Source organism: Lissotriton helveticus, chromosome 2_1 (genome assembly GCF_964261635.1).
Source record: "Lissotriton helveticus chromosome 2_1, aLisHel1.1, whole genome shotgun sequence".
Classification (NCBI taxonomy): domain Eukaryota; kingdom Metazoa; phylum Chordata; class Amphibia; order Caudata; family Salamandridae; genus Lissotriton; species Lissotriton helveticus.
Window position 1 is genome coordinate 1,065,366,646 of NC_136059.1, and position 14,304 is coordinate 1,065,380,949.

General features: G+C 45.1%; 1 protein-coding gene across 1 annotated transcript in view; it reads left to right on the top strand.

Annotated features, from left to right (window-relative positions):
- GLDC (glycine decarboxylase) overlaps positions 1 to 13,174 on the top strand; it is a 329,331-nt gene extending 316,157 nt beyond the window's left edge. The window contains 2 exon segments of the mRNA XM_078675866.1: positions 11,542 to 11,622; positions 12,424 to 13,174. Of these exon segments, the coding sequence (XP_078531992.1) occupies positions 11,542 to 11,622; positions 12,424 to 12,567 (225 nt within the window). The 3' untranslated portion in view covers positions 12,568 to 13,174.
- Positions 13,175 to 14,304: the final 1,130 nt, after the last annotated feature.

Sequence of the window (14,304 nt, forward strand, 5' to 3'; positions counted from 1 at the left end):
AGAGAATTGCCTTCCAAATTCCCAAAAGGAACCTCCGCTCTGCCGACCCCGCCCTGGCAGAGACCCTAAGCAGCCACAGACCCAGAGCAGGTGGAAGAGCCTTCTCCTACGTCGCAGCAAAGACATGGAATGAGCTACCAGTCAACATCAGACGCTCCCCCACTCTGCACACCTTCAGGAAGTGTCTCAAGACCTGGCTCTTCGACTGATCTGGAGCTGCATGCCCCCCCCCCCCCCCCTCCAACCCCAAAGCGCCTTGAGACCCTTGCGTGTGAGTAAGGTGCTTTATAAACCCCTGATTGATTGACTACCAAGTGATGCTGTTTCTGCCAGGGGGTGGTGTGAAGTGCCTCCACCCAGAGCAGGCTTTGTTTCTGACCTCTGAGGGCACAAAGGCTCTCACCACATGAGGTCAGAAACCTGTCTGGTGGTGACTGGCTGACGGGGACCAGTCAGCCAATACACTAGAGTTCGGTCATTTTTTCAGGGGGTATCTGAGATGGCCCTGAGTGCATTTTATAATAAATCCATCACTGGCATGAGTGCGGGTTTATTATGCTGAGAAGTTTGATATCCAACTTCAGTCTTCAGTAAAGTCATCATGGAGCTGTGGACTTTGTAATGACAAACTCCAAGCCCATTTACTCAAAATGGCTTCACTGTTCTTACAATGCCTGTGAATGATACACTGTAAGGGCATATTGCTCATGCAGCTATGCCCTCACCTAAGGTATGTTGCGCCCAACCTTAGGGCTGTGAGGCCTGCTAGTGTTGGTGGGCACGGCAAACAGGGATGTGTGCCATGTCGGCTTCAGTATGGTCTGCACCAAAACAAGCAGCCTGCAATGGCAGTGTGTGGGTGTTAAGGTGAGAGGTCTCGGAGGGTGGCATAATACATGCTCTAGCCCTCAGAAACCTTCTCTGGTCACAAGGTCCCTTGGTACCAGTGGTACCTTTTACAAGGAAGTTGCATGCGGCCCAGAGGTATGATAATGGTGGAAAGAAAGGTATAGTTTTGGGAAAGAACACATGCCCTGGGAACCTGATTGGCAGGGACCCAGGTCACACTCAGTCAAGTTCATATCCGTGATCTGGCAAAAAGTGTGGGGGTAACAATAAAAAAGGGGCACTTTCCTACACAAGGTCTTATAAATTTAACGATAGTTGGGAGAGGGAGTATCCAGAGAAGAGGGAGGTATTCGAAGGTTCAAGTCGAAGTAGAGAAGGAAAGGAGTAGGTTGGGGTCGAGGGAAGAGGAGCAGTGTATTTTGATCGGAATGGAGGAAAGGGAGGGGCTATGTAGTGGTGACACAGTAAGCATTGGCTAGAGCTGATTGAGATAGAATTTAAAGGCGAGTTTTGGAGTTGAACAAGATCCGTGTTTAATAGGAAGGGAACAAAAGGGGGAGATAGAAGAACAATTGCAATTGCTCACCAAGGAGTTTAATGCAAGTATTTCAGGTGCACTTGTACACTAGTCTACTGACAGTATTTTGGACCTACTCTCACAAGGAAGATGCACTAAGACTTACACCAAGTTATTTCCAATAGTCTAATATGGTTTTGACAGCTGCCCCATCATTAAAGCCCTCTGCAATCTGGCAGTAGAGGCATCATGGGTTTTTGAAATGGATAGTAAGCAAGACAGCAAATCAAATAATACAATACAAGAGGTATTGTGATCTAATTCTTAAGGGGTTTTGTAAGTACTTACACTAGACACCCTCTACTTGCATGACTTATTAAGCCTCCGGGCACTCTGAACTTGGTCCTGGAGAAAGCCATGTTGACCTAGATGGGCTATTAAGTGGCTGAAACATGTACAACACACCCAGGATGACCACACCAAAGATAAGTGGGACCAACTAACTAGCCCATATATATCCATGACTCGCTTTTAATATTGACCAAGAGTCCCAAGAATAAAATCACTACCAAAAAATAGGGAACCTCGAGCCAATTTTAATACTCTCCTCACATAGACAGACTGTTATTTGAACACTCAAAATAACCAGCTCTGCTGTAATCTGGTGTCACAGCACACCCTGGGAGCATTCGGCAACCAGGATGGGAACCGAATGATGAAGCAGGTCACCTACTAGGTAGGTGAGTGAGGGTTCTTTTGAAACACCCAGTGGGTTCTAGGTTTCTGAAGCTTTAAAAGAGATATGCAGAACTAATGTGAAAATAGGTAGGAAATTCGTTGTAATTTTGTTTATTGAATGACTTGGCTGGGAAGACAAACATGTTATTGCTTCTCCATTTCTCCTTGTTTATCCAGCACTTGTAAACTAGTCCACTGGTAGTATTTTGGACTTGCACTCACAACGGAGTTTGATTTGCAGTAAGACTAGCACAAAGCAAATTACTATAGTCTTACAAGGTTCTGACAGCTGCCCCATCACTTAAGCTCTATGAAATCAGACAGTAGAGGCATCATGGGTTTTTAAAACACAGGGTGCGAATCACAAATATTAAATCTGCACAAATACTAGTAGCCCTATAAACCGCTGCAAATTTACTACTTTTTAGAATCCATGACGATTCTCAGTAGTATGCCTGAAGAGCTGGGACAGAAATATCTTGCTGTGGTAATACTGAACCACATTTGGAGCAGGTAGCGTGAATGTACTCTTATGTGTAAAATGCAGGGCCAGCACTTTTTTCTGGGGCTTTCCTTTCCATTTGAAACCTCAAGTGATTATCACCCTCCGATGTGTGGTTAGTAGTGGCGCATAAATAACATCGTAGTTAACCCTTGAACATGATAGGTTGACTGTAGTCATTTATTGGAATTTATCAATGGAAGGTATAAAGAGACTTTTACCATCTGAAAATAAGTGGGTCAAACTAGCAGCTTTACTAGCTAAGGAAAGTTATTATCTTGAGGGCTCTTTGATTCCCTGCTGTAGTGTTCATCCATCGGATTTCATGCCTAAAATATTGTCAACAGGTTGTCTTTTAAAGCTTCCATCAGAAATGCACAACAGTTGCGTAATCCTGGTTGTACTTCGTGCCCAGCAGTAATTATATTCATGGCTTTCCTCAGTCAGCGTCTATTTTGCATTTGATTGCTTTCCCATCTTTGATACAGAGTATGAAGGATGAATTGGTGCACTTAGCCTGTCGTTTTACATGAGAAAATGTTCTTGACCTGGTCATTATGATCATACAGAAACACTTTGAAAGGGACTTGCAGTCCTGGTTTCAAAGATCTGCTGTACCCACTCTTGGGCAGGTTGGCATTGGCTCTGACCTGTGCCGGAGGAGACCCAATTCCTGATCAGGACTGCGGAAGTGTATGGGGGGCATATTAGAAGTTCTTGAACATCACCTTTGTCTGCTTATCTAGGTCTAGGAATCCTATCATGGTGCCAATCTTGAACTCCCCACTCATTGCATATGTGCTATACTCTGAAATTTATTTAGTGTATATGTCCGCTATATAGATATAATCTTAACTATATGAAATAGAGCCACATAAAGAATAAACCATCCTCGCCCTCCTGATTCTGGCCTTTCCAACTTGATCAGATTCATAGGGTATCTTGGTTGACCCCCTTCAGCCATGCGAATGGTAACATACGGGCAGATTTATGATGACTGGCGCATCCCCAGGGATGCGCCAGTCATCCTGCGCCGCTGCTCCGCCACCCATGGTGCGCCGCATTTACAATGCGGCGCACCATGGGACAAAAACGGCACAGATGCGTGACGCATCTGTGCCGTAAAGGTGGCGCATTGCTGGAGCTGCGTCACAGGCTTTTGACGCAGCATTGTCCTGAAAGTGACTGAGTGAAATCTCATAGATTTCACTCAGCCACTTTTAGGAGGCGTTCCTGCGTAGGAACGCCCCCCCCCCCCTGCGCAGGAACGCCTCCTTATGGCGCAGGGCTTTACAACGTGACGCATCTCCTAGATGCGTCACGTTGTAAATAGGGCGCATTGTTTGCGCCGCCGTTGCGTCAAATAAAGTGACGCACCGGCGGCGCAGGGCCTTCATAAATCTGCCCCTTAGTCTTTTTGGGTTTAGTGTAGGACACTAAGGGGCATATTATCAAGAACGGAGATAAAATTATCGCCGCTTTAGCGGCACAAAACTGCTGCTAAAGCGGCGATAATAGTCTTGATAATACACCCTGGAGAATTCCAATAGAAGCCCATGTTCACCCCAGAACATAGATGTTGTACAGTGCTTTTCCTCCTCCCTTGGACTAGCACTCTAGATTCCTGTGGGGTTCCTTATTCTGGAGTTCTCATCTGCCTGGTTGGCAGTTGGAGCTCTGGTCAGATAGGGGATGGTCCTATCTACTCCGTGCTGCAATAAAGCTGACTTCATTAAGTACATTGCCTCCAGACCTCGTTTGTACTTACAACATTTGGCGACTTGGACGCGGATACCACATCTGTCCACAGCTTTATCTCCTGGTGTTGCAGCTGAAAGGAAATACGGAGAGGTAGTACTCCCATCGCCCTGTGAACCCTACGCAGCGAGTGATGCGTGTCTGACACCCTGCTGATCGACGCTGAAGTGATCTCCTGCAGAGCGTGTAGCTTCGCGACGTCGTCCCTTAAAGAAGTTTGTCGTCGGATCAACTATTCAAGGCCTCTCTGACGATCCTACTGCAGATGCGACGTCATCACTGTCTCGTGAGTAACGAGCCTACCAGAGTGTTCTTTGTTGTAGCGTAGCAACATTTGAAGCGCACCGGTGGAGCGCAACGTATGAGCGCCTGATGACACTACCGCCTTGAGGTCAGACGCATCGCCGTACTGACGTGGGACGCAGTCGGCCATTTTGCATAACAGGAGTACCGGCTGTCGGAGTCGTGTAAGAGACGCGACTCACTTGAATCTTTCTCATGCCACAGCTGTACTGCCCTGCGACCTCACCCTTATCCAGTCAAACATTTCCCAGGTGCGGGCGGTAGATTGCTGGTCACGTCAGAGATCGTGACAACTCCGTGCAGAGCGCTACTCTCATCACCACTGTGGCTGTGTACAACGTGCACAGAGAGCAAGTCTTCATGATGGGAACGTCGGAGGACATTTAATATCGTGAAGGTTATTAGTAAGTGCACGGGTCGGGGGCTATTTGTGGTACAAGCAAGGAAAAAGGTATTCAGATAGCCACATCACCGTACAACTAACATTGTAGTGTGCTTTATTAATTATTCATCTAACTCCTGTTAGTACGCTACACTGCTAGTATGGCACAGTCAATTAATGTTGCTCTTCCTCCTCAATTTTTGGGAGAACCTGGGAATCCGTCCATGGCATGGGAGGATTGGATAGTCATGTTTAATAACTACATAGAGGCCCTAGATGGAGAAGATTTCTCACCAAAGAGGAAAAAGGCTCTTCTAATGACCACTTTGGGAAAAGAGGGACAACGCTTGTTTAAATTTTTGCCACAAGCTCTTTCTTCTGGTTCCACGTCTCAAGTAGATGAGTTCAAGGAAGCTGTGTCGAGACTGGAGACTAGATTTGGGAAGGAGGAAAACCTTGTTTTACAAAGATACAAGTTTTATAAAAACAAGCAACTAGAAGATGAGAGCATTGACGATTTCGTCGCCCGTCTACGTGAACTTTCTGTGAAGTGCAACTTTGGCCAAATGGCTGATGAACTAATCAGAGACCAGCTTATTGTTCAAGCAAACAATAGGAAGGTCCAAGAGCGCTTGTGGGCAGCATAGCGACAATAGTGATGGGGAGGCGGCAGCGATTGCCATTGTTAGGAAAAAGGATATGTTCTCCAGAGGAAGAATGTGCAATCTAGCAATAAGAATATTTCTAAAATGTGCACGAAGTGTGGGAGCTATTCACATACATCAGATGCTAAATTCTGTTTTGCAAACAATAAGGAGTGTTTACGGTGTGGGAAGTTGGGCCACTTTGCAAAAATGTGCAGAAACAAAAATAACTCGAGAGTGACTGTGGTCAGCGAGTTTGGCGAACTGAAACGTGATGTGAATAAGATTTTGGTATTGTGTGACTCTGTATGCTCGTGTGAAGAGCGTAGAGGGAGAATATTAAAGGCAGACTTTACCATTGATGGGAAACCTGTCAAATTGATGGTTGACAATGGTTCTAAATGGACCATAATCCCTATGTCCCTTATGAGGAGTGTGTGGGGTGAAAGGATTCTGAAAGAGTGTGACATTTTTCCGTCTGGATATCAAGGAGAGATGATTGATCTCTTAGGCTACTTTGAAGGAGAAATTCGATTTAGGGATAGATCAGCCATAGGTAAGGTGTACATACCGATGGATGGCCCAGCCATTTTAGGACGCTACCAGCAGTACGATTTACATATTGTAGTTAACCCCAGAGCTGATGATCCTGTCTCAATTGTTGACAACACTTCACTGAACGAGATTCTAGAGGGGTTTAAGAATGTCTTTAGAGATCAATTAGGTGAACTTGTAGGGTATTCCCATCATATAATTCTCAAGGATGCTAGTATTCCTGTTCAACATAAGGTAAGGAGAGTTCCTTTTGCTTTACGGAATGAAGTTAAAGCCACTTTGGAGGAGATGCTTCAAGGGGGCATCATCGAACCCGTCGAGGCGTCTCCGTGGGTTTCGCCTGTTGTAATTTCACAAAAACCCGATAATAAAATTAGGTTTTGTGTGGACCTACGTTCACTGAACAAATGTGTAGTGGCCGATGTGTTTCCACTACCAAATATTGATGAGTTGGTGTCGACGATTAAGGGAGCCAAGTTTTTCAGCAAACTAGATCTAAAGCATGCCTACCATCAGATATGTTTAGATGTTTCAAAACACTTGACTGCCTTCATCACTAGTGAAGGGATCTTCCAGTTCACGTGACTACCGTTTGGCCTCGTCTCTGCGGCCAGTGTGTTCCAGAGATTGGTCTCAGAGGTCTTTAAGGGTTTAGACAAGGTATTGTACTTTCAGGATGATATTTTGATCTATGGAGATTCCCTGGAGGAACACAATAGGATTTTGCAGAGTGTGTTACGAAGGGTAGATGATGCTGGTCTTACCTTGAGGAGAGAGAAGTGTGCGTTTCTTTTGAAGGAGATAGAATACCTAGGTTTTTGTCTGTCTGAGGAGGGCATAAAACCGAAGAGGAACTTGTTAGAGGCCATCGAATTAGCACCCTCGCCTGTTGATAAGGATCAACTTCGGTCCTTCATGGGCTTAATCGAATTTTACTCAAAGTTTGTGAGGGATTTTTCATCCAAGACTGCTCCTTTGAGATGTTTGTTAAAAAAGGGCATCAAATTTAGTTGGTCTGCTGAACATGAATCGTGTTTCGAATTGATTAAAAAGGAACTTAAGTCTGCCAATGTTCTTACTCCTTTTGACACAGGTCGTTCCTCCATCCTCATGGTTGATGCGAGCGGAGTAGGACTTGGTGCGGTACTTTTGCAGAAGCATGGTAGGGAGGAGAAGACCGTTGCTTTTGCTTCCAGGCCCCTATCTGTTTCTGAATCTAATTACTCGGTCATAGAGCGTGAGGCCCTTGCAGCCATTTGGGGTGCGAGCTATTTTAGAACCTATTTATGGGGTTACAAATTTGTCCTTCGCACAGATCATAAACCTCTTGTCAATGTTTTGTCTTCTGGCGGTGCTGGGAAGGGGTCTCCCAGGTTGGCGAGGCTGGCTTCCCGCCTGCAAGACTACCAATATGAGATTGAGTTTGTTCATGGTTGGAAGAACATTCAAGTGGATTGCTTGTCTCTACTCCCAATGCACTCTAGTGCGGGTGATGGACATTCTGGTAATGTCTTGGATGACTTTGCCGTGGCTGTGGTCGTAGAGGATGTGCTGTCTATAGGGGGTGGTTCCTTTTCTCGTGATGACTGGTTGAGGGGTATGGAGGAGGATCAAGTCTTAAAGACAGTCATTAATCTTGTTTCTAAAGGAGCTAGAAGAGAAAGCACTGTTGAGCCAGAAGTTAGACCCTTTTTGAGAGTCTTGGATGAACTTTCGCGGGGTGATCGTTTCATTCCTCCTAGTTCTTTGCATAGTAGAATCCTTGTTTTGCCCATGAGGGACATTTGGGTCAAACCCTCACCCAGCGTCGCGTAAAAGAGAATTTTTGGTGGCCTACGGTTGATAGCGATGCTGTGGAGTGTGTGGTGAGGTGCTGTTATTGCAAGGAGGGAGAGAAGCGCTTAAAAGTTGTAGGGTCTCACTCATCACAAAAAATTGGATTTGGAAATCTACCTTGGCACAGTATCTGCTTGGATTTCATAGGCCCTATGAGTGAGTTACCTGTGGATCAACGTTTTGCCATTGTTGTGATTGACTGTTTCTCGAAGTGGCTTTGTGTGCAATTTGTGAGAGAGATCAACACTGACACCACTATCAAATTTTTGAAAAATGTCTTCTTGAATGAAGGATATCCGTCTGTCCTTATCTCGGATAATGGCACTCAATTGACGTCACTGAAGATGGCTTCATTTATACGTGAGTGTGGCATCAGACATCAGAAGACAAGTTTGTACAATCCGCATGGGAATGGCCTCTGTGAGAGGGTGAATCGTCTGGTGAAAGGGGTGATTCAGATGTTTGTGGAGAGTGGCTGTTTCTCGCAGGAGCGAGTGCAAGAACTTGTGTGGGCTTACCGGTCAACACCTCATAAGGTTGGGGAAAAATCTCCTTTTGAGTTGATGCGTGGGCGTACACCGATCTCAAGGTTGACCCCTGCATGGTTGAGGTGTTTGGAGAAGGAGTCTTTGCCCTCTAATGTTGATTCTTTGCCTATCTCAGTGGGTGATCTGGTCAAAGTGAAACCGGGTAGGTTCTCTAAGGGCCTTTGCAAATTTAGGGGGCCTTTCAGAGTCAGGAAAGCTTCTCCACATTTTGTTGTTCTAGAGAATGGGGAGACTTGGAACTATAGGAGGGTGGCTCTGTATCAAAGGAGGAAGGATGCCTCTTCTGGTCTGTCTATGGGTGGTGGCTCTGGGGGCTGTAACGGGTATTTATTAGCTTCTGGTGTTGGTTCTCCATCCTCCTCCCAATCTATTGGACGGGGGGAGGTGGGTAGTGGTGATGCTCCTGCTTCTATGTGTGTGCATGATGGGGTCTTGATTGATTCGGTCCCTACTTCTTCTTCTTCGTCCTCCTCTGAAGAAGCTAGGTTTAGAAGTACTCGCATTCGACGTCCACCCACTTATCTGGATGACTACTTACATTGATTCTGTTTATTATTGTTTCTGTTTTCCTTTCTTTGTTAAGGGGGGTAGATATGTTGTACAGTGCTTTTCCTCCTCCCTTGGACTAGCACTCTAGATTCCTGTGGGGTTCCTTATTCTGGAGTTCTCATCTGCCTGGTTGGCAGTTGGAGCTCTGGTCAGATAGGGGATGGTCCTATCTACTCCGTGCTGCAATAAAGCTGACTTCATTAAGTACATTGCCTCCAGACCTCGTTTGTACTTACAACAATAGACTTCTATTGGAATTCTCAAGGGCATATTATCAAGCCCATTATCGCCGCTTTAGCTGCAGTTTTCTGCCACTAAAGCGGCGATCATTTTTAATGCCTTCCTTGATATGCCCCTAAGGACTTTATTACGAGGCCACAGACTGCCAGACTTGCGGGGGCGCCTGGTGGCAGCCTTCCAACTGCCCCATTACAGACAGGGCGTTTGGGCCGCTTTGGGACCACCGCACCTGCTAAGGATCAATTTTTCATGGTAGTGCGACTGCTATGAAAAGTGTGGCTGTGAGGAAACAAAGGAGGCCCTACAGGGCCCCCTTGTGCCTCACGCCATGTAGATGCACACAGGGGGCCACAACATTTGCCCCCCGTGTGCATGCACACTAGTCTGCCAGACAGGAAACTCCTGACCTGGCGGGTGGTTTGTACATGGGTTTGGTGATGTGGGGTGGTCCTGCACTGCCAAACTCCTAATAAGGCCTTAATAGTGGAGAAGTGTGGCTCACTGGTTAGAGGAGGTAGACCCTGAAGCAGAGGTCAGACCCGGGACCAGGGTTCAATTCCCGACGCGGCAGGGTCTTGAGCCCAAATATCCACGGACTCGATAATTCTCGTTTCGGTGCCTACTCGAATCATGGGTTCACACTCTGCAGCTCTGGGCATTAGCCTGCTTAATCTCCACTACGGCCCCCCCGCGGCGGGATGCCTGGCTTTCACTTTGGGGATGCCCACTACGGGTATCTCACAGGGAAAAAGCCAGGACGGGTTCCCAAGGCAAGCGCCGAGATGCCTACAGGTAATCGAGCGCTATATAAGAACGCATAATAATAATAATACCAGAAACTGATTTATAGACCTTGCCTTTGTATTAGCACAACTAATAACAGTCATCAACATGGTGTTAGTAGCAGCAGCCTGGGAGCTTATGCAATTTGCGCTATGCCGGTTTGCCTTTCTCACGAAGTTCAATGCATTTGTGGCCGGTAGATGCTCTGTATTGAAAGTAATGTATGTTGCAGCTTTGGAGGGGGGGGGGGGGGAGTAGCAAGTGGCAAACTTATTTTTATTTTTCCCCTTCTATAAAGTTACACAGTGACAGGGCAGCCCTCAGTGTGTATAGTCCTGATTCTGGGTGCATTTGGAACGTTCGTTTTGCAGCTACTGACCGGTCGAATTCAGGCAACGCTCGTTTTGCAAGCTTGGCTTTAACTGCACAGTCGGGTACAAGAAAATCTTGGGTTCATGGGAGAAAAGTAGGGTTCTATACATAACTAATTTCTGTTGAGCAACAAATGTTTGACTTGTTTGCCTGTCCGTAAGTATCACCAAGGAAAATTTGATATTGGACTAAAGCACAGCACAGGTGTCTGGATAAAGTTGCGCTTGTCCGTTCTTCCAAGCCTTAAAATGCTCAAAGAAAAGGATTCTAAGCATAGACCTGTTCAGAACAAGGCAATAGAGAACAAGCTTCCAGAGTCTGTGGAAATGAAATGCCTAAAAATCCTTCCACAACATCGGACCCAAATAGACCCAAATACCTCAACGAGAGTCTCCTTCCACGTACCCAAAAGGAATCTCCGCTCCGCTGACCTTACCCTGGCAGGAACAGAGCAGGCGGAAGAGCCTTCTCCAACGTCGCAGCCAAAGACTGGAACGAGCACCCTGTCCACATCAGAAGCTCTCCCACCAACACACCATCAGGAACAACCTCAAGACCTGGCTCTTCGACCGAACCAGAGATCAGCTCCCCCTCCCCCCTCCCCCCCCCCCCCTCCCACCTCCCCCTAAGCGCCTTGAGACCCTCACAGGTGAGTTGCGCGCTTTATAAAACCCTGATTGATTGTTTACCTGTCACCCTAAAGGGGTGGCTTGATGGTATACCTACATATTAAGTTGTCATAATGAATTTGAAGCGGTGAGGTCCATATGAAGCTTTATTTGAAGGTTACCCACACACGTCAACTTATCTGAAATTTTATGCCTATAGACAGAACTACAGTTGCTGGGTGTGGTCGTTTTGTGACCTTGTCTCTCTACTAACAAATTGTGGCTCTTACTGTTTTGTTTCCTCCTGCTGTCAGTTAGTAACAGCCTGTGTTTTTTCCCCCTCTTTTCCGGTAATAGATGGCACCTCACACTTTAACTTGCATTGCTTCCTCAACATGGGACCGGCCCTATTCCAGAGAATTAGCTGCTTTCCCACTGGTAAGTAATTTAATTTTTGCCAAACCATACAGCAGTCTGCCTCAAGCTGTCGCTTCATTTGAAAACAAGCATTTGAAATGTAATAGGTCTTGCATTTACGAGTTTGAGCTATTGGCATGGTAAATTACAACACCTTTAATTTGTGCTCTTACAACTGAGAAATAAAAGGCATTGTCATTTACAAATGCAAGACGTATTTCATTGAAATTGCGTTTGTGCTATAACAAGTTTATAAAGCGCTAGGAGAGAGCATTGCAGGCAGGACAAAGCTATTTGAGAAATAGTGCTCGGAGGCTGTAATTAAAGCCTACCAAATAACATATGTAACAGGAGGTGTTGCCATGGGAGGTTACAAAAAGGCATGGTGGTACTAAGGCGGGACTACTAAGCCTATGTACCAATGAACAGTCACAGTTTACAGTTGACAATGACACAAGCCACTTAAAAATATGGGCGGCGCTTCAAATCCCTACCTGAATAAAGCATGCCTGTTAGAGCAGAGCATGCGCTGCCCAGGCTGGATCTGAAAAGTTAGTTTATAAATACCCTGGTCTGCCTGATGGGTTGAAACAATGTTAAGTTCATTTGTCTGCAGAGTTGTGCATCAAGTTTCTCCATGCAAGTAAACTAATTCCACATTTGCTCCTCTTTCAGTAGGTCAGCCATTTTTTTCTCACTTGCGTTAAGACGCTTGCAATGCCCATGCAAAACCTTGCACGTTCTTTGTGAAAAATAAAAGGCAAATGCGTATGTTCTGGCTGTGTTATGTGCATTTCATTCTGACATTTTGTTCGTTTTTAGCCATTCGTGAAACCAGATAGCAAGTTCTGGCCTACCATATCACGTATAGATGACATCTACGGCGACCAGCACTTGGTCTGCACCTGCCCACCAATGGACTCTTATGAATCACCGTTTGCAGAGCAGAAGAGGGCCTTGTCCTAGTCCCTTACGTTTATTTTCACAAGACTGTCCTTTCATCACTTTGGTTGAACTTGGCGAGATGTCCTTTTTCTTTCCTCCCCTGATTCAAAGAAGGGGTTTTATATACTGTGTATATTTGTCTTAGTCCACATATTGTTAATTGAATTGCTGCTACACAAAATTGTGAATACAATCAAAGCATTGGGCGGGAGCAGTTCAACCCGGAAGCTGACTTGATTCAGTGCCTCAGTTTCCGCAGCAATCTATGGTAATGATGCCTTCATCAGACACCCTTTTTTAATGTTTAGGGCTCAGAGCTTCCTCTTTTCACAGTAAAGATTTCAAATTTTAATGTACCTTTTTTTTTTTTTCTTACTTTTGGGAGTCCGTCTTTAAAGAGATGTCCTTTTTCATGTTTCAGATTTTTGGGTAATTGTCATTGTAAATATTTACCTTTTTTGTATAAAAAAAAAATTAGGAAGAACAGGTGTTAATACATTTTTTAAAACATTTTCTTCAAATGTAACCCACTACTGCGTGACCAATTTAGATGTTAAACCTTTATTACATGCGTTTTAACATATTGATTTGGTATTCCAATAAAGTCTCTATGTTTTCTCCTGTTCTATCTCCTCTTGCAATGTATCTTTTTATTATGTTGCTTTTCAGCGTTACCAGACGCAAGTTTTTTTAAATTTATTTTTTAAGGGTGCATGTTTTCTGGTTTCTTACCGTTGAGCATCAGTTTCTGAAAATGCTTTGAACTTTGTGTTTTCAGATGAATTAGTGTCAGATTTGAAATTAAAATGACTTTTTATGGGGAGGCTGTTTTTAATGTGTTCAAAAGGTTTGATTCCTCCCTTCTTTCCTTTTTGTCCCCTACTAAAATTGTTTTTCAGCTCACTTACCAGATCTGATATCCAGACCTGCGGGCAAAATATTATTTGCTTCTCTCACAACCCTGCACAATTGGTTTTGGGCTTAAAGTTTGAAGTGGCTAATTTTCAATTTTTGGGGTGAATTTGTTTTTCTGGTTTCATGTATTTAAAATGTTTTTTATTTTGAAAACATGGAAGAGGTGTGGCGCCGCGGCCAGGGCGACTGACGCTGGAATCTGGGGACCACGGTTCGATCCCCGGCTCCGGCGGCAGATTAGCCCAGCACCATGTGACTCTGGGCAATAGCTCGCTTAATCTTCCCGACGGCCCCCAGCGCCTAGAGACCCTTACGGGTGATTGTGCGCTTTACAAATGTGGACTTTACTTCGTACACAATCTCATAGTGACATAGTCCAAAGGTAAGCGTAGTCGTGCATTGTGTACTATGCATCTAATACACATGTACAGGCTTACATTATATTCAACTCTTGTAAAGATATCACGGCAGTCCGTCCCATTGCCTGGAAAAATACATTAGGTGTGCATACAATGTCTCATAGGAACCTGGTCAGACAGCAAGTAATGATGTGCAGTATGCACTACGTGACCAATATCCATGTAAAAACCATAAAATACGTCCATTGCTTACAAATACCCCTTGCCGGCCCACCTTGCTGTTGAAGGAAATACATTAGGTGCAGAAGCTCAATAAGAACAAAGTGCAATACATAACTGTCCGCATCGGCTTGCCTACCAATATAGTCGCACAGTTTGAACTTGGTATTAGCAGTCGAAAGCTTACCTTTTGTATATCTGTGGGGGCGAGCGTTCTGAGGACCAGTTTTCTATAGCTCAGTATAATTAAATTATTCCAACCCGC